The 20514-nt window shown below is 42.4% G+C and overlaps 1 protein-coding gene across 12 annotated transcripts in view; it reads left to right on the plus strand.

Moving 5' to 3' along the window:
• TEAD1 (TEA domain transcription factor 1) overlaps window positions 1–20514 on the plus strand; it is a 258092-nt gene that overhangs the window by 223229 nt on the left and 14349 nt on the right. For all 12 annotated transcript variants that reach the window (XM_081278676.1, XM_081278666.1, XM_081278675.1 and 9 more), the window contains one exon: window positions 16885–17025. In XM_081278676.1, the coding sequence (XP_081134802.1) occupies window positions 16885–17025 (141 nt within the window). The remainder of the gene's footprint in view (window positions 1–16884; window positions 17026–20514) is intronic.

Raw genomic sequence — 20514 nt, forward strand, 5'->3', positions numbered from 1 at the left:
TGTGAGTTGTGCAAATACAGAGGCAGTTACTCTGAGATCAGATATGCACTTATTAAATTAAGATTTACGGGATTAAAATTGAACACTTCTATGAATATTATAGGAAAAAACTACTCCTTCGGTATGATTGTTGGGAGTACTTAACCTTTATCAGGAAATTCAGTTGTACCTATGTTAAAATACAGGAGCGAAGGCAATTTAAATTAGGTTTGCAATTTGACATCTCACTGGTTTCTTCTAATGGCTCAGTGAGAATGAATGACATTTAGAACATCCGTCCTTGAACATCTGTAGGTTCCCATGGGTACTTCTTAAAGTAAGTCTAATGCTTCCTTTATGCATATTAGCAACTTGCTTAGCAGATTTTCCTGTTTTTTTTTCTGTAAATTCCATAAATTACAAATACTAAAACCATTTTCCTTCCTTTTCTTCTTTCTCAAAATGCCTGGAGTCTCTAGGTTGTGAAAATTAAGAAGTAGACTCATAATTTGTTCATTTGATCGTTTCTGAAACTCTGTTCTCAGAGCATCTGCCACCTCCAACCTGGGCTCATTTGGGCTAGACCAGGAGAGGGGTTTGCTATGGAAGAAAAATCTGATGCTCCATGAGGGACCCACACTTAAGCCCAAGGTGTGGGCACCTCAACTCTTGACCATTTGATACTTAGATGTAAGAGGGATGCAGGGAGCCAAGTAGAAGCCAATCAGTGTTCCAGGTAGAAGATTCCAGCTGACCCCATGATGTAGATCCTAGTAACAGATGAGTGTTACAACCAGGGATGCCCCCTGCCTATGCCATGCCACCTCGCAGTCTCTCAGGACTTAATGGTGTAGACACCCAGTAACCCTCTTAATGTCTGTGAATCTGGTGAGATCTTTTTTTTTTTTTTTTAAAGCCTCATTGTGGTATGATTTACATACCAAAAAAATTCATTTGTGCTGTGTACAATTTAATGATTTTTTTTAAAAAAATGGTTTGCAGAGTCGCATATAATCCACACTATAATCCACTTTTAGAATATTTCTGTCACTCGAGAAAGACTCTCTGTGCCCATTTGTAGTCAGCTCCTGATTTTCACCCCAGGCCCAGGGAAGCATTAATCTACTTGTCCAGATTTGCCTTTTCTGAACATTTCAGGTAATGGAATTATTCAATGTATGGCATTTTGCATCTGCCTTCTTTCACTTCTAAAAAAGGCTTTTGAGATACCATGAGTCAGTAGTTAGCTCCTTTTTATTACATAATAGTGTATGGATATGCCATATTTTGTCTAGATAATAGGCATGCAGATTGTTTCTACTTTGTCTATTATTAATGATGCTGCTAGGAAGTCTGTGTACAAATCTTTGGACCTATAATTTCATTTGGGAAGAGGGAGTAGACACCTAGTGGTGGAATTGCTAGGTAGCTTGCTCTATATTTAACTTTTGAGAAACTACCAGATGTTTTTAACCACTTTACATTCCCATAGGAGAGATCTCAGGGGTTCACCCCCTCAGCCATTATGTCTGCAAGTATTGGGGTAGGAGGGAATTCAGGGGACCTTTTAGACGAGGGGACTGGAGAGCAAAGGCACAGAGACAAGGTGCATGTGTGCTGAGTCTCAGGTGCATTGCGGTGTTGCAGCTGGGGCCCCACCTGTATGGGTGTAGGTTTTGGAAAGAAAAGGAATCTGGGTTTGCATGTGTCAGCAGTAGGGAGTGGTCACAGGTTTTAACTCTTTTCAGCCTAGACAATAATGGTGTTCTCGTTCCTCAGTGTTAGACTTCCTCTGCATTCTGTGTATTCTCATTTAATTCTTTCCCTTTTCATGGCAGCTTTTTGTAAGTAGAGTATCCCTTATCCAAGAGGCTTGGGACCAGAACAGTTTCAGATTTTGGAGCTTTTGAATATTGAAATATTTGCATAGACTTTACCAGTTGAGCATCCCTAATCTGAGAATCCAAAATATTCCAGTTCCATACTTGATGAGTGTTATATTGATGCTTAAGTTTCAGATTTTGGAACATTTCAGACTTCAAATTAAGGATGCTCAGACTGTATTTGTTTTCTTTCTCTTTGTTTTTGCCTTTTTAAAGATTTACTCCTGGACCTTTTAATTCCACACCCTATTTAATTTCAAAGAGAAGAAAGATGATTTTGCAGGAGTAAGAGGGAAGGGGCCGCCCTTTTGTGTGAACCTGACTATCATTGAGAACCTTCTTTAGGCCAGGTGCTGTGTCAGGCATAAGCACTTCCTCCATATTAATTTAACCCTTGTCTGGTACTCGTGATCATTCCCACCATGCACTTGATGAAATGGAGCCATAGTGGCAAAGTGACTTCGGTTAAGTCACACAGCTGACAAATGCCAGGTCAGCTGGACTCCTAAATCCACCTCTTGCATCAAGTGTGTGGCCTCTGCCAGAGTCACCAAAAACTGTCATTAAAAACTGTGCTTACATCATTTCACTTAAATAGAAGCCAGTGGTGCTGACTGAAGTGTAGCAGCTCAATGGTTTCTTGTCCTGAAGTCCTGTCATTAGGAGAATGCTCTGGTGTGTATGTGTGTGTGGGGGGGGGGGGTGTGAGAGAGTGAGAGAAGGGGGGGAGGTATATTGTGATGTTTTGTTAGCTTAAAAAAAATAAGTAAATAAAAATCTTGCTGACTGGGAGATTCTGGGCCTAGCCAGCTCTTAGAGATAGCAAAGGTCTCATTCAGGAACATGGCTTTGATACGTAGACTAGATAGTCCAAAGGCAGACCTCCTTCCTCTGTGTGGCCCAGACACCCTAGGAGGCAATGTCCCTCTACCTTAATCATGCCAGGGCCAGGTGCCAGCCAACTAGGGAACACCCTACAGCCCAGAGCCGGTCAGAATCATTCCAACTATGCAGTCCTAAACTGTTCGCCCTGCTCTGCCCAGCTCTGCCTCCTGAAACCCCAATAACATCCTGGGCCCCAGCTCTCCCCTTGTCCTCTGCCTCCTGACCCACCCTGTGCCTGAATAGCCCTGCAAGCCATGCAGCACCTCCCATCCCTGGGATCTGTGAGTCTAGGTGAAGTCTGTTATTCTGAACCTCTCCTGTGCCACCTCTTGTGGCTGCAGCTGGCTGACCATCTCATAGAAGGAGACCAGACGCCAGTTGAATAAACCTCCTCTACAGGTTGAATATCCTTTGTCTAAAACACTAGTCACCAGAAGGGTTTTAAATTTCAGAGTTTTTCAAATTATGGAATGTTTCCAGAAACTGCTGTTTAGAGTATCCCTAATTAGGAAATCCAAAATCATAAATATTCCATAATATTTTTGAGCATGTATCAGCAGGGATAAAGTCTCAGATTTCAGATTCTGATTTTCAGATTAGGGATGCTCAACCCATACCAGGAAATTTAGGTTTGACTAACTCTTACTAGAGATGTCAACAAAATTCTATTACCTGCCTTTGGCAGAGATGGGAAGAAGCATAATGTTTACATTATAATTATAAAGTCAGCATAATGGCATTTATATGGTCTTGGGAATAGGTAATTTTTAATTCAAACCTGAATGCACCTTAAATACAATCTAATATGGTCCATGTGTGTGTAGTTTCAGTGAAGGAATACATTAAACAGATACCCTGATTTCTTTGTCCACATCCTTCCGTGTAGCCATATCCCTAATTATCATTTTTAAGGACTACATCATATCTGCTTTACTGGATGTATCATAATTGAACTTATTAGGTTATGTGGCTCTGTGTGTCGTGTGTTTGCACACGTGTATTTGTAAGTGTGGAAGTAGCCAAGTTGCCTTCAAAAATACTGCAGCAGTTACTCTCCCATGCCAGGAATGAGTAGATCAGTCGTTTTAATCAGGCTTCCTAGCATAATTTAAAATAAAACAAAATGAACAACTTTCTATTGTCACTTTATTTTTTTAATTCCTCTACATCCCACAGTCACATTTTCTTCCTACTCTTTCCTTATTCTCCATGGAAATAACCATTATTATTAAGGTTACACATACCACATTCCCTCAATTCTGGGACATGCTTGTTCCCATTCCCACAGTTGTAAAAGTGGGATGATTTCCACACCTGAAACACCTTGCCCACCCTGGGCAGAGGAGTATGGTTAATATATATAATTATTGCCTGTGTAGCCAGCATAGAAGTCATCTCGTCATGCCCTTGTCACCTCAGTTGAGGTATTTGAACTGGTTAGACCACAAACTATTGAATCTTAGCTTAAATTTGAATCCCTATTTAAGACATCTTAGAAAAATTGCATATCTGTGTAGTACTGAAATTGTGATTGTGATTGAAGAAGACTGTGGAGCCAGCTTTTTGGTTTTTTTTTTTTTTTTTCAACAAGTGAGGCCAACATTTGTCATTAGCAGATAGCCACACTTCTTTCTTCCTTATAAAAACAGTAATTCATGCTGTGTGGGCACCAGAGGCTATCTGGACGTTGGGCCTCCCTGCAGCATTCAGAGTCATGCACATGGGTTTCCAGTGACATTGCAGACAGTGCATCTGACTTAGATAAAGAAAGGGCAAGGGTTGTGGGATTGATCTGAGAATTCCCAGAGCTCCAAGGCCAGAGTGTGCCTCAGCAGATGTGTGCCCTGAAGAATGAAGACCCTAGTACAGCTCGCACCTGTCAAAAGGAATTCATTTCCAGCCCCATGAAGTTTATGAAGGAGATAAAATTATATATGGGTTTAACCAAATAAGGAATGCAGATGAAAATGAACATCTTTGGAGAGGGTTCAGGAACACTGGTTGAAAGAAAGCTATATGTTTTTAGCCTGCTATTCATAAGCCTTACAGCTAAAAACTATTCATAATAATCTTTGGTATGGTAAAGACTTAGTCTTAAACTTTAATTGGAATAATAAAGAAGGTAGTATGAAATGGAAATTGTACAGATATGTGTCATTGTCGGGTTATGACATTTTAAAATATACATTTAATATGTTTCTTCTTCCAAATTGTTATTAGTTATACCTTAGAAATTAGGATGTATGATGTTATGCTGTAACTATTTATAATGCTTTTCTTTTTATAATTCATGGAATTATGATCATCATAAACAATTAATGATATGTTCAAAGTCACTTAATTTACTTTCTTAACCTTATTTATTTTTTTAAGGAACAAAATGTAAAGTTACCTATGCTAACCACAACAGATGTGAGAAAATTACACAAAACACGGAAAGGGGAAGGAAGATATCTGGGAAGTGGGCAGCCTTTAGAAGATGCATCTCTCTTTGTAGGAATGAGATCAGATTTGTTCAACAGAATGAATGACAGCCACTGGAAATAAAACAGCGGGGCTGTATTTGAAAAGAAACTGGGTGCACATGTGAACTGGTGGAATGGACCCACCATAAGAGGTTCCGCCTGTTTCTAATTGGATTCTGCATGATTTAGGTTGGAATTGTAGACTTGAATCTGTCACTTGGAGCCGAATGTCCTGGTTACTATTCATGGAAGAGGGAGCTGGCAGTATGGAGTCATGTGCTCCCCACATGTTCTACACTGCTATCAGTAACAAAAGGCCTTTCATCTCAACTTCTCCATTTCTCCCTACTTCTGTCTCATCTCAAAGTGTGTTGAGTTCTGAAGTTCCCTGGATAGTAGTTAGTGATGAAATGACCCAAGGGGAAGAAAGATTAACCAGGCCACAGTACCACATTCAGAGGTATCTGTGGGGCTAATGTTCAGTGTTCTCCAGGCAGACTAGGGCTATATGATTGCCTTCACCCAGGCAGATCATCTCCTGATAGTCTGGCCTTCCTGTTTCTTTCTTCCTTTTCTTTTTCTTTTTTTTTTTTTTGGTACTGTGGATTGTACTCAGGAGCTCTCAACCACTGAGCACATCCCCAGCCCTTTTTAGTATTATATTTAGAGACAGGGTCTCACTGAGTTGCTTAGTGCTTCGCTAAGTTACTAAGGCTGGTTTTGAACTTGCGATCCTCCTGCCTCAGTCTCCTGAGCTGCAGGGATTACAGGTGTGCACCACTGTGTCTGGCGGCCCTCCTGTTTCACGCACAGGAATAGGAATCAGTGTATTTGCACATCCACTCATTTTGGTTTAATTAATATGAATAGTGCCTGGGGCTTATTAGCTTTGGCAGCTGCCTGGCATTGCTCCCATTCTGCTCCCCAATCCTGTGTCCTAAATCTCTCTGTAGGCCTTCCCAGGGAGCAGGGCCTCTATCTGTAGCCTTTGTTTGTCCAGCAGTATAATGTATGGAAGGATTTTCAAGTTTGTTTTCTAATCGAATGGCTGAAAAGTTACTTTATTTCATTCAGTGAACAGGCCTAGAGGAATTGTTGTACCTTGGGAGTGTGGCCACTTTGCCAGTTCATACTAACACCTGATAATGTGTTGAGGCATTTACAGAAGAAAGGGCAGACCTCAAGAGACTCACGCAAAACCTCATCCTGCTGTCTCGGCCTGGAGGAGATAGATAGATGTAAGAGATTCTGGCTTGCAGGCCTCGGGTCTGCAGAAGGATGGCAGACAGTGGCGCACGCACGTGCGCGCGCGCACACACACACACACACACACACACACAGCGGGTGAATACAGTACTGTGGGGTAGGACTGGCAATGGAAATGTGGGCAGAAGTTATTGTGGAAGCACAGAGGTGAGACCCTTTTTGCCTGAGAACATTCTGGAAGTCCTCACCAAAGACATGACATTTGAACTGAATCTTGAATGAATTTGATTAGCAGAAAAAAACATGGGAAAGAGTTTTCAGTGGGGGTGGGGGATTCTTGTACAGAGACTGGGACTTCTATTGGAAGGTCACAAGGGGTCCTTGTAGATGCTGGAGAATGAGGAGAAACATGGGCCCAGGGGGCACCTGCTTTATAATATCATTCTTGAACCCCCTGCATAGAAATGAATGAAATCAAAGGATGGGACAATCTGGGAAATGGGTACAAAAGCTTACTCTGCTTTTTACTTTTAGATGTTGAACTCTTAGGGCATCCAGAAACAATCTCTTAATTTGAGAGTTGTCTTGACCTCACAACCCATGCTTTCTTTCCTGGGTAGGGGGTTGCTAATAGCACTTGGGTCTGGGGCCCAACCTGCATATGGCTGTTTAAACTCTGCTCCCTGCCATGATTCCAGACTGAGCCACTGTCTCCAACCGCTACTAGCCTGAGGTCCAGGAGAAAGCAGACACCGAGGCACCGGCACTTCCCGGTACTTGCTCTCTTAGCTTCACTGTGGACCTGCTGGCATTCCACCTCAAGAAAGGCCTGTGAGGGAAAGAATTGATGTGGCACAGTCAGGGTGGCTGCTTATTTCCAGACTCAGTTTTTCAAGGAGTAGATGGATTATCTGGTTTATCAGGGATCATGCTTAGTTGTTTAAAATTGAACCTAGACCCTTGGTCATATGGGAAGTCCTCTCTCCCTGTGCTGATGGAGATTCAAGGTACATCCTCCTGCCATTCTAATTTACGTTTACATTTCAAAAGCAATACAGGTGTGTTATGAGTAGTCCAAGCAGTTAAAAGAATACAGAATAAAAAGAAAGAGATCCTCACCCATGTACATGTCAGCCAGATCCCAAGATATGGAATATGTCCTTCCAGATCTTTAAATTTATGTCTGTGAACATTGTACATACACATGGTATGTTTTTACTTGGGGGGGGGGGATTTTTGCTCTTATTATTTTGCAACTCACCCCCCCCAGCGTGCGCGCGCATGTGCGCGCGCGCACACACACACACACACACACACACACACACACTATTTAAATTTCTTGGGTGCAAGATGTTTCTTAAAACAGTCAGAATTTGAGGGTAAGTTTTTCTTTTTTATAAAGACAACTTCTTAGTAAAGTCAGATTTGGCAAAACAAATTGCAGGCTGCCCAGTTAAATTTTAATTTCAGGTAAACAATGATTACTTTTTTGATGGCCATGCAGTATTTGGGACATGCATGTATTTTTTGGAGGCCAGGGGGTGTAGCTTACTGGGAGAGCACTTGCCTAGCATGTGGAAGGCCATGGGTTCCATCCCCGGCACCTCAGGGAAAACAAAAAACAAAAACCTAAAATATTGTGTGGTGTTTATCTGAAATGCAAATTTAACTGGGTGCTTGTATCTTATCTGCATATAATTGTTACTTAACTATAAATAATTGGTTGCTTTTGGATTGTTGCTGTTCTAAGACATTTTGTGCACAAAGACTCCAACCCAGAAAAATGTCCTGTTCTCAGGAAAGGGGGGGTCTGTAGGCCAGTGTTCACACACCTGGTGAACACAAAGGGTCAGGGCCGGCTCAGCTGGGCGCCCAGTCCTCATTAACTGTCTCTGTTGGAAAGAACTGGCCTCAGCAGTTCTGTAGTTTGGGCTGAGACCTTGACTCTTTCATCCAGCCGCTGGTGTAGTTGCCAGTAGCCTTACCTGAAGTTGTGTGGAGGATATTAATTGAATTTTTTAAAATGAATGCTGGTATTTGTCGGAATTTGCAATGCAAACAGACAGCCTTTCAAGCAGTGCATATTGTAATTAGAGCAAGCTTTTAAGATTCTTTGAAGTACTAAATGTTTATGAAATTCAAATAGGGGTGCCAATCTGCACAATAAAGGGGCCCTTGGTGGTGTTTTTAAAAATCGTCTATTTTGTAGATGTAAATATATGCCATAATTAGTGGGAAGTAACTTGAAGCGCTGAGTTTATTTCTATTATTCTTATTTAAAACAGCTGTGGCCAGAGAGCTGCATCTGCTGTCCCGTTGTGTTGGACTGGGACACAATGGCTTGAAGTGAACAAAGTGAATGTGCTCCTCTGAGCACTTCCCTGAGGGCAGCTCCTTCACTCTCCCCAAGTGCTGGCTGTCTCACTGGGGAGGTGTTCCACCACCACCCTGACTTCCCCCACCCCAGGACTCTGCATGCCAGTGGGGGTCTGGGCCAAGATGCAAATGCATGCAAATGAGACGGCCGGGAGGGCTTAGGGGCTGCCAGCTTTCTCCAGACCCCCCAGCTCGGCACTGTCTCTTAGGGCCCTTCTGCCTAGCGGCTCATTGCCCAGTGCAGAGCAATTGTCCTTTGGCGCCTGTGGGAGCAGCTGCGAGGCCCGCGCGGCATGCCCTGCCTGGCCGAACCTCACCATGTGGCAGGCCTGGACAGCCGCCCACAGCAGGGCCAGCTCCCAGTGCCGCCTGCCAAGGAGCCAGATGCTGCCATTGGAAAAAATTGCTTCACAATTTGAAATCTTGGTCCTTTGATCATGGCTCAGAGAGGATGCAGAGGAGAGGTTCAAAGCCGTGGTTTGAAAACGCCCGCATCTCCTCGCATCCATCAGTGCCTATTATACCGTCTCTTGTCAGGGACAATCCTCTTGATGTTTTCATTTTTGCAACCAAGTAATTCCTGCCCAGGCCTTCCAAGCCTTCAGGGTGGAAGGGAGAGATGGGTAGGAAGGGAGTGCCCATAGCCTGCTCCTGCCCTGGCCCCTGCCCTCCCCCTGCCTTAGGGGTTATCTCCCTTCCTTTGTTCCAGCAGGCTTTCCCCCAGTGAAGCAGGTGACAGAAGTAGTGGTCACCAGCCAAGTGCTGCTGCTATGTGGACTGCACTCCCGGACCTTCAGTAGCAGCTGGGTGTTCACTTCCTTCTACTTCTGCCCCTGCAGCCAGGTCTCCAGGGGACAGAGGAGGTTTTCCAGGGGCAGTCACTCTGCCCCCCCCCCCCCAGCTCAGCCCTCTCCCAGGAATCTGGATCCCACATCCTGGATGAGGTCTCACTTTTCCTTACCCATGAAATGGGAAGTATCCTTTTTTGAAGATGGTTGTATTTAAAATATTTACTAAATGAATAAAGAAAAGGCAAAAACGTGAAATTAAACAGTGGGACACATCTTTGCATACACGTGCTTACTGAATGAGAGGTCCTAGACGAGAAACTAATCTGAACTCCTGCCAGGTGTTTCTGTTGGAGTAATGAGTCTAAGGAGAAGGATGGCTAGACAAGATTTGGAGGACTTTGTAGGGATGTCTTGTTTCTTACTGTGTGTCACAGTCTACTTCCTCTGCTTCCGCCCTGTGTTGTTTTCCAGGCCTGCAAATGGAGCTCAAAGTCTTTAATTCACTCAACACACACTTGCCAGTATTTGGCTCTTCCAGGAAGAATTCTGGAATGTCTTTAATCATGCCTTTGTAGAAAAGTTGGTGATTTTGGTACCTGTTTGAACCATCATACCCAGTGTGTAAGACTTATCATAAGACCAAATCAGAAAATGTCCCATGTTTTCTGTTTAGAGAAAGCCACTGTTGGGTGTGTGCCACACACTGACAAATGAGGATCTGTTCTAAGGCTGTCTTGACAGTCTTCTGTTCATAGATTCTGAACCACTGTCTATACTCCGGAGGTCTCGGTAGATGTGACGAGGCTCTGTCCTGGCCAGTATTTCAACTTGACAAGTTATTAGGAGTGATTGTTGGTCTTATTAACAGCTGCCAATGTACAGCACATTACAGTTTATAGATGAATCTCATATGCATTATCTCCTCACCTCATCACAGTGGCCTTTGGACACAGGTCGCCTTCTCTGTGGTGAGAAAGACCTTGCTGCCAGTCAGATGTCTAACGTGAGATAATGAGAGGCAGCATTTCCAAATGACTGGAGAGGTGGAAGTCTGAAACCAGGATAAGGCTTCATAAAAATAGATGCAAAACTTGAATCATGGGAAACAGTGAGAATCTGAAGGGCCCCATGGGTGAGGAGGGAGAGAGGAAAGGAGAGCTTAAGGGAGACGTGAAAGAGAATTGCAGAAGTGTCCTTTTTTGGGTCCTTAGGTCTGCAAAGATTTGGAGGGAGGTGATTTCAGCTTAATAAGTGTGGTAGGCAGAATATGGCACTGCAGAGTCATCCACATCTGTATCCATGGTGTCTGAGAATGTCACATTACAGCAAAGGGGAAGGACATCGCTGATCCACATGTGGGAGGATGCCTTGCATTATCTGAGTAAGCCCAGGGTAGTAGCAAGCTCCTTAGAAATGGAGGAGGGAAGCTGGGTGTGGAGGTGCATCCCAGTGACTGGGGAGACTGAGGCAGGAGTAAGTTCAAGGTTAGGCTTATCAACTTAGTGAGGCCCTGTCTCCAAGAAAAAAGGTCTGGGGGTTTGGCTCCGTGTTAAAGCACCCTCCCCAGCCCCCATCAAGATTAAATCCCCAGTACCAAAAAAAAAAAAAAAAAGTGGATGAGAGAGAGAACAAAAAAAATTCAGAGAAATAATAGCTGGCAGTGTGGAAAGGACTTGGTGGCTTTGAGAATGAAGGTAAGGACTACCAGATGAGGAGTGTGCACCCACAAGAAGCTGGAAGAGGCAAGGATGCAGATTTCTCTCCACAGCCTCCAGAAAGACACACAGCCCAGTGCATACCCCGTGAGACCTGAGCTGCACTTTTGACCTACCAAAGAGCAAGATGGGTTAGTGTTGGTTTAAGCCACTACATGTGTGTGGCAATTTGTTAACATCAGCTTTTAGAAAGCACATTTGATGGGAAGCAGGACTACCTAACAGTCAACAGTGCCCAGCAACATTACTGAAATGATAATTTTCTTGGGTCTGAAAATACTTAACAGCAGGGCAGTGTGGGTCAGGATGCTGTGGAAGGACTTCCACAGTATGGGCAGGAGAAAAGTCATCCTCTGAACGCCATTCATACTGGAGTAGACTGGGAGAAGATTTCCCAGTAGGGCCCATGTCCCAGAACTTGCCTTCCTCAGCCACTTACTTACCAGCAAGTAAGTAGTATTTAACACATCAGAACCTGGCCCGTGACCAACCTGTTTTGTCTAGTCCAAGGTACAGAATATAGTTTGAATTTGGCATGTATCAGGAAGGTAATTTCCTGAGTTTTAGCTGTTTCTTAGATTTTTTTTCTCTCCCAATTATATGCTTTGGAAAACATCCTGTGGTCAGATGAAAGCCGATTAGGCAGAAATAGTTTGAATCCTAAGAGCAGTACATTTTTTCCCCTTATTTTCTTGCCTTCAGCATTACATAAAATAGGTTTGCTTTATCCCCTGAGTTTTCATTTGGGGGTGAATGTGTCAGTAGGGTGGGTAATGAGCTCTGCACGGATTCCAGACTCATTAGAGTTTGCCTCCTTTGTTGTTGATTTGACGCTAACATTCTTTCTTTGATATTACCTTTGCTCCATGGGAGTTCGGTGACCACATTTCTTTCTGGAAGAGTCCTAATACCATCAGCTGACAGATAATTATCTTTCACATCAATACCTCCTCCTAGAAATTCCTGAAGAGCAGCTGCAATATGGTTGAATGGCTGCGTGATTATTTTCCATGTTCAGGGGTAATTGCAAAGCAGTTGATAGCAAATTGCTTATGACCATTAGTTGGGAAGCCTTTTACCATCTAACCTATTAAATTCACACTAATAGTTAAATATAAAGTTTTCTCGAACTGCAAAGAAAAAGCAGCAGCAAGAAAATTCAAAACTTATTTGTATCTGTTACTTAAACGAAGGATAGATGTGCATACACCTTACCACCCAGCAGTTGTAGTCCCAGGAACACCCGACAGAAACATATTTGTGTGTTCATCCAAAGCATATCCAAGAATGTTCTCAGTGACATGCTTCATTAAAAAGAAAAAAAAAAAGTCCAATTTGGAAACATCACAAATGTCTATCAGTAGTAGAATGGATAGATCATGGCATTTTTCATCCAGTGGAATATTTAATATTGAGGAGGAACACACAGCCACATGATGGAATCTCACAAAATGCCGGGCCAACAAAACTAAACATGGGAGTGAGCACCATGAATCCACTGATTTAAAGCTCAAAAATACCCAGAACTAAGGTATGATATTTTAGACTCATAGTCACCCTTGAAACATGGGGGTGGTTGTGACTAGAAAATAGCTCATGTCACAGACTTTGTTTCTTCATCTGCGTGCTGGTTCACTTGAAATGTAATTGAGCTGGAAAATTCTGATCCATGCACTTCTTTGAATGTGTGTGATGTTTAATTTTATGTAAAGAACTTAATTCTGACAACTTTAGAACTTAGTTGTCACCGTGGTTTCTGAGGGTGGGTTTTTATAATAGATAACTCTCAAATCATCTTTTAATAATTCTCAGCATTATAACCACAAACCATTCATTCCTAACTAAAACTATAGCAGAATTATTTGGAGAGTTCTAAGAGATGGTGGTTTAACCAAAGGTGAGGCAGGATCTGAGCAGGTGCAGGTGATGAGGACGTTGTTCATCTCTAGGGAAGTTACAAACAATGGCAGAAGCATCACCAAATAAAAAGGCTCCCTTTTTATTCTCACCATGTACCCGCAGTTCTAAATGATGTCATGGATAAAATAGTCCTAAAAAGACTATCCCTTCTTGGTCTAAGTCATAAATAATTGGCTAAGTTGGTGTTGAGTTTTTGTTTTACATATGCATTTTTACAACATACGTGTTTCCAACGAGCACGCACACCACTTGTCCATTATATTACTTATCCTTTAGTAATAGGGACACAGCATGGGATTCATTTGCAGAGTAAGTTCTTAACAATTCGAGTCAGTTGAACCTGCTTTGGGTTCTGCAATCACACCATGCTCTTTTTTCCATGGGCTCAGTTAAACGTGAGCAGCCACAGCACAGCAATGAAAGCGTGGAACTGGAGTTGCTTCAGTTCTCTCATTCTTCATTTCTTCTTCATTTTTCGAGGCTTTGTGTTTAAAATTTTAAGCAGCTGAAATAGCTGTTAAAAAAAAAAGTTGAAAGAGCGAGATTTTCTAGCCCACCATTCCTGCTTAACATGAACTTCTTCCTTCACATTGTTGGAGAACATCCTAAACATTCACCAGCAGAGCATGTGTTAAATTGTGGTGTGTCTGTGCTGTGGAATAGTATGCAGCCCCTAGAAATTGTTTCTTTAAAAAAAAAAAAAAAAAAGTTAGTGTTAATATTTTGTATCAGTAGAGAGTACTAAGATAGTTACTTTTTAAAAAGCAAGATTTCAAAGTGTGACTACAATTATGTTATTTGTGCAAAAAAAGAAAAAAGTACATATGTGGACATCTGCTAAATAGTTCTAAATGGACATTTGAGAAACACTAGTTACTCCTGTCAAGGTTGACGAGTTCATGAGTAGAAATGTAACTGCACACCATTTTTACAGTTTTTCTCTACTTACTATGCACTTAATTTGACTTTTTAAAAAGATCTGAAACTTTTTGGCCTAAATTATACCAGAGTAGTAAGAGCATAATCCTCTCTTGTGCACGCATGCAGATGCACACATGCAGAACCTCACTAATATCCCTCCACTGCAGAATGCCGGAGCTGGAAGCAGAGCAAGGCAAGGGCCTCTCTTGAAGGCCTGCTTTAATGCATGCCACTCACAGGTGCCATGTGGGAAGCTTGAGAGCGATGCCAGTGTCCAGAGCGCCTGTGTGCCTAGGATGCTTCCCTGGCCTTTCTGTCCTGGAGGCTGGAGCACCTGCAGCCTTGGGAAGCTTAGATGCAGATCTCAGCTTGCATCAGTTCCCACCAAGCAGCTGCTCTGTGGAGTCAAATGTTAAAACCTTGAATGTGAGAAAAAATGCACCTCTGGGTATTTTATTTATTTATGATTGATGCCCCCTATAATTCCAAAGAATAAAATGTGAGAAAGTTCACTCCCTGTATGGATAGTATAAAACTGGACCAAGGGGAAGTGAAAGCAGATTAGAAATCAGTAAAAGGAGCTGTATGGGGTTGCCAGCTACTACAAGTACCTAGGACAAGGTAATTGCTGAACACTGGATTTGGCTTTGGATTCCTGGCTTGAAAAGTGAAGGGGGAAATGTAGAATGTATGCTTCTCTTTATTTGAAGTCAGAAAATAGGAAATGTTGCCTATGAGAATGAACATTTTCCTAATATTCAATTCAGAAAGGAAATCCAAATGTATATTTTTGTAGAACATATATATGACTTAGGTGTCCGTGGTGGTTGGGACCTAGCCAAGTATTAAAATCAGCTAGTCACAATGTGCTAAACCTCACAAAATATAAAATCCCATTTGCGTATTAAACCTGCCCACCTCTGTGTATTACCATGTGTATTACCATCTCATTTGGGTGGCAGTCGTGTCCCCCTCTGTCTGCACTCACTCTTGCTTTGTCTCCCATCTTCTCCAAGCTGCGGTCGGAGGTGCCTCTTGGATCTTGGCACTGTCCCACCCCATCTGCTCCACTCCCAGGTGCCTTTGGTCTGAGGATATAAGTCCCCAGCCCTCCCATTCTCTCCTTCGCTGTCTCTGTCCCACCCCCCCCCTTTTTTTTTTTATTTTTTAAGTCCTTCTTTCTGGGTGTGTACCCTCCCAAAACCTTTTTCTCTCACCTAACCATGTCTTCTTTCTTTGGATCCCAGCTGCCTCAGAGGGTCAGAGCCTTCCTGACCCCTAGGGGACCTTCTCTACTGTTTATTTCCATGTCCCTCTGTACCCTTCTCAGTGGGGGCTTCTCTCTGTTATGATACCTTCCTTGCTAAATCACAAGCCCCAGGAGAGGAAGCACTAGCCCTGGCCCAGCTTTTGATCCAGGGCCTGGTGTGTAGCAGGGAGCTGGTAGGTGTTTCGGTGGAGGAACCCATTTCTCAGTGACTGCCTTGGTCTGTTCTTGGCTTGCTGCATCCTCAGATTTGGGGAGAGGAACAGGTGCAAAAGCCAACTCCTGGAGCCCCCCAACCCCTCTTTGGGGGTACTGGGGATTGAACCCAGGGCTTTGTGTATGCAAGGCAAGCACATTACCAACTGAGCTATATCCCCAACCCTCCTGAAGGCCCTTTTATACTGCATTCATCCATTCATGAGGGCAGGATCCTAAACACCTCCCAGAAGAACCCACATTGTTGCCTTGGAGATTTAAGTACCCAACCCACAAATGTTGGGGCACACATTCAGATCATAGCAGTGGCCTGAACACTTCAGCAGCCTTCTCCAGTGTGTATTTTATCCTGCTAAGACACTATTCTCTGAAGCACAGCTCTAATCTCTTTGCTTCTTGGCACCAAAACTTTCCCCGGTCCCCATTTCCTACAGGCTACAACCCACACTCCTTACTTAGCTCTCTATGACTGGGGCCCAAGTTTCATTTCCAAATTCCTCTCCCCCAGTCCCCTTAGCCTTTACACTGTAGCTGTAATGAAGCACCCTTCCCTTAGCCCATGCCCATCTAGCTGTCTCTTAACTAAGACTTGGCGAAAAGCACTACTTTTCGTTATCTGAGCTCTGAGTGCCTTTGACATGGTATTTGTTTTCTGTTTGCATGGTAACTAATGTATGTGCCTATCTTCCATGTTAGGTTGCGACCAAGTCCTATCTAGCATCCAGTATGAACCTCATACAGTAGGTACTTACTAACAGTGTGGTAAATGAATGGCAGTTATTTAGCATCTTTGTAAATCAGCCATTTGTAGGAACTGTTTCCCCTCCAGATGCCGTATTTCTTTTAAAGTTTCTGTTTAACATACATAACAAATGGCTAATCAGCCGCAGAGTCTCCTGTTCTTTTAAATCTCTCTGAAGATTAGTGAATATGAGTCTAATTTATGTCCCACTCTCTGTACACATTTCAGAGACTGCTAATCTTATCTTTGGTTGCAAAGGCACATTGTTATTCTGATACCGAATGCAAGAAAGCAACACAGAATGGAAACACATAGCATGGGCCTTTCAAGGGAAGATGCCCAGATTAGCACCCTCCAGAAAGTGACTGCTGGGCATTGGCCTTGTTTCTAGAAGATCATCTTTTCCACGTGGCTCTCCCCTGGGCTCAGTCACTGATGGCCTTGCCTTGGCATTGCTGTCTCAGTAGTGAGACTCCTGGGATGAGAGAATAACCCCGCCCCCATTTCCTTTCCTACAGGCCGACTTAAACTGCAATATCCAAGATGATGCCGGGGCTTTTTATGGTGTAACCAGCCAGTATGAGAGTTCTGAAAACATGACAGTCACCTGTTCCACCAAAGTGTGCTCCTTTGGGAAGCAAGTAGTAGAAAAAGTAGAGGTAAGTTGGTCTCTGGTGACCAGAAACTTCACTCAAGGGCAGCCCATTGCCTTCTTCAATCTTTCATGGGGACAGAGAGTTGTGCTTTTTTATTTTTATTTTTTGGTGGTGCTGGAGATCAAACCCAGGGCCTTGTATGTGCGGACCAAGCACTCTACCAACTGAGCTATATCCCCAGCCTCAAGTTGTGCTTTTTTTATGTCTCCTCCTTTCCCTCCCACTTCTCCTTTTCTCTATTACTATGAAAGGCAAAATGATTTGGAAGCACCTGAAAGCAAGTAGGAAGTCTGGTGACAGCCCTCTGTGTCTGAAGCAAGCGCTACTCACTTTGGTGTGCAGCCTCCTGGGGTCCCCGGGAATGTTGGGTTGAGCCAGGCCCTCCCAGCCCACTCCTGGTCCAAGGGCATTCCCAGCATTGTGCATTAACAGTCAGGTTGGCTTTTAGCTGATTGGCATGTGTCTTATAAAATCCTGACACCTGATGCTTTTACTATTTCCACTCCCTTTATTTTAATTGCTTTTACTACATTTCATTCTATATTAGGATCAAATATGTACTTACAGCTTTTATACTTCTTGCCTCCTTCCCTTTAAACAAATGTTTGTTTTATCCGGGTGATCTGCTTTGCAGTTGACTTAACCTTTTGAAGTTCTCCTTTCCCAGGCCTTTCACCCTCCTCAAATTGGTCCATGTTTAGTAAATAGTTTTTATTTGCAGCAGATCTGGATCTCTCAGGTCCAGGAGCCCAATCTGGCTGACAAAGACTCTGTATTGCAGGGTGAGTAAGGATGTCTTGTGAAGTCAGGATGAGAGTCAAAGGTCACTCTCACATTTTATGCTTCTGTTAGTAGAAATAAGGATACAAGGTATTCAGGAGGATATAGGGGAGGATTATAGATGCAACAGGTAAAGACTGGAAATCTCAATTGGGAATCCTGAGTATTAACGCTAATTAGAGCTGTACAAATGGAGAACTAGCCACCTGAAGGGAATAACAAGACATCAGGATGAGGATTAAGTTTGAGCAGCAGCCAGTCCTGGGGCAAGTAGCAGGGAGGCAAAAGCATCAGAGCAGAGATCAGAGATCATAAACAGAATGAAGAGGCAGGGCAGGGGCTCAGCACGATGCCTGGGAAGCCCAAGGAGAGGGGAAGAAAGAGGCTGTATAACAAGACAGGACTGGGAGACCCGGAGGAAATGTAGTTACCCCTCACTGGAGGGTCTGTGTTAGGCAGTGTTAGTGAACAACCACGCTGTGAGGGGTGTTCTCTGCACGTGGGCTTCTCTGCCTGGACCAGGTGCATGTGAGAAAAGGTGAACCAGGCAGTTTATTTATTTTCCCAGTTTCAAACTATTCCTCATGATGTCCTCAGATGGTATAGCCAAAGCTCTGCAAGTTCAGGGGACAGGGAGAGGTTGCTTTTGATTTGCAAAATCCCAGGAATTTTCATGGAGAAGATGGTCTGAGTGTGGCAGGTATGCTTTAGAGTAAAGATTTGAATTTATTCAGAATGTATGCCCGTATTTGGTGGGAAGTAGTAAGCGGCTTATATTTTCTTCCAAATATATAGGCATTTGTGTCTAACCAAATGTGTTCTTTTCCAGTTAAACAGATCTGTCCCCGTAAACTTGCCATATATATTGGGACCTGCTCCTAGGCTCCATTCTACTGTATCCACTATCTTTACCATGTGAATTTAATTACAGTGGCTCAATAGTAGGTTCTGATATTGATGAAGCAAGTCAATCTCATCATTCTTTTTCATATGTTTTCTAAGCTAGTAACTGGCTTTTCTATTTCAAAACAATGAGCACTTTTTAAACAAAAAAAACTTTGACCAATTTAATTGTAATTGCATTGGGTTTAGATATTTTGGAAAAAGTTGGCATATTATTAATATTAAACTTTGTAATCAAGAACCTATTTCCGCCAGGCATGGTGGGGCACACCTGTAATCCCAGCAGCTCGGGAGGTGGAGGCAGGAGGATTACAAGTTTAAAGCAAGCTTCAGCAAAAGCAAGTTGCTAAGCAACTCAGTGAGACCCTGTCTCTAAATAAAATACAAAATAGGGCTGGATGTGGCTTAGTGGTTGAGTGCCCCTGAGTTCAATCACTGGTACAAAAAAAAAAGACCAATTTCATATTATTTCATATTTACATTTCTATCTCAATAAGGTTTTATAGCTTTATCATACTGATTTGTCCATTGTTAATGTATTTCTGAAAATTATATAATTTGTCATAATTTCTGTTTCTAGATTCTAATTACTCTGACAGAAAAGCCCTTGGATATTGCAATCTATATTTAAGATCTATATGAAGATGTCTTCACTGTGGTTATCTTAAGATCTCTTAACTCTGGTGGGTTTTTCTCTAGATTCTTGGGTTTTCTGTATACATAATCTTAGTTATAGCAGAAAAACCCCTAATTTATTCTCCTCTTTGTCCATGGTTATGTCAAATTCTCACTTTTCATTTGCTAAAATTTCATCGAAGTTGTATCAGGCAATATTGATGTAGGCATCTTTGTATAGTTCTGATGTTAGTAGAAATAGATTTGGTGTTTTACCATTTATGATTAGGGTTACTATTGGCTTTTGTAAATGGTATTTATTACATGTGTAAGGGCTTTTAATTTCCATTTTGCTTAGGGCTTTTAATTAGGAATAACTGCATTATTTTATTAAGTGCCTTTGAGCATCTCTTGCTACATGATTTTTCTCCAATTTGTTGATGTGAGTTGAGTCAGTGAGGTTTCTGGGTATGAACCTCTGCAGCATTTCCTCCTATCTGCTTTTGGATATGTTGCTAGATTTTCTTTGCTGATATTTTACATCTCGCCATATTTTTCCATACTTCTTTTTTTTTAATATAACCTATCAATTTTCAGTATTGTATGTATACTCATTTAATAAAAGGAATTAGTATGTGTACCCTTTTTTTTCTCTAACAGAATAAATAACATTGAAAATAGCTATTCTTTAAAGAGTACATAAAACCTACCTTTGAAACAAATTTTTTAAAAATATCTTTTGAGTTATCAGTGGACCTTTATTTTATTTATTTATATGTGGTGCTGAGAATCGAACCCAGTGCTTCACACATACAAGGCAAGTGAGCCACAGCCCCAGCCTACAATTTGTTCTTTATCTTTTTAAACGATCTATTTTTAATTTACAAGTAAAAATTAAATGTATTTATTGTACACAATGTGAGATTTTGAATTATGTATACATTGTGGAATGGCTAAAATTGAGCTAATTAGCATATGTATTACCACTCTTTTTTGGGGGGGTGAAAATTCTTAAAATACTTGGCAATCCTCTGCTGCAGTCTGGCTGGGCACAAAATCACGAGCCACCCAAGCAGGAACAAACTTTATTACCAATGCCCCCTAAGCCCCGGGAACAATCCCCATCGACCCACGCTGCGTTCTCCGGCACACCAGAGGAAGTTCCTCCCCCGGAATTCCCTCCTACTGTACTTC

Source organism: Spermophilus citellus, assembly GCF_964194105.1.
Source record: "Spermophilus citellus genome assembly, chromosome: 2".
In the NCBI taxonomy this organism is placed as follows: Eukaryota; Metazoa; Chordata; class Mammalia; order Rodentia; family Sciuridae; genus Spermophilus; species Spermophilus citellus.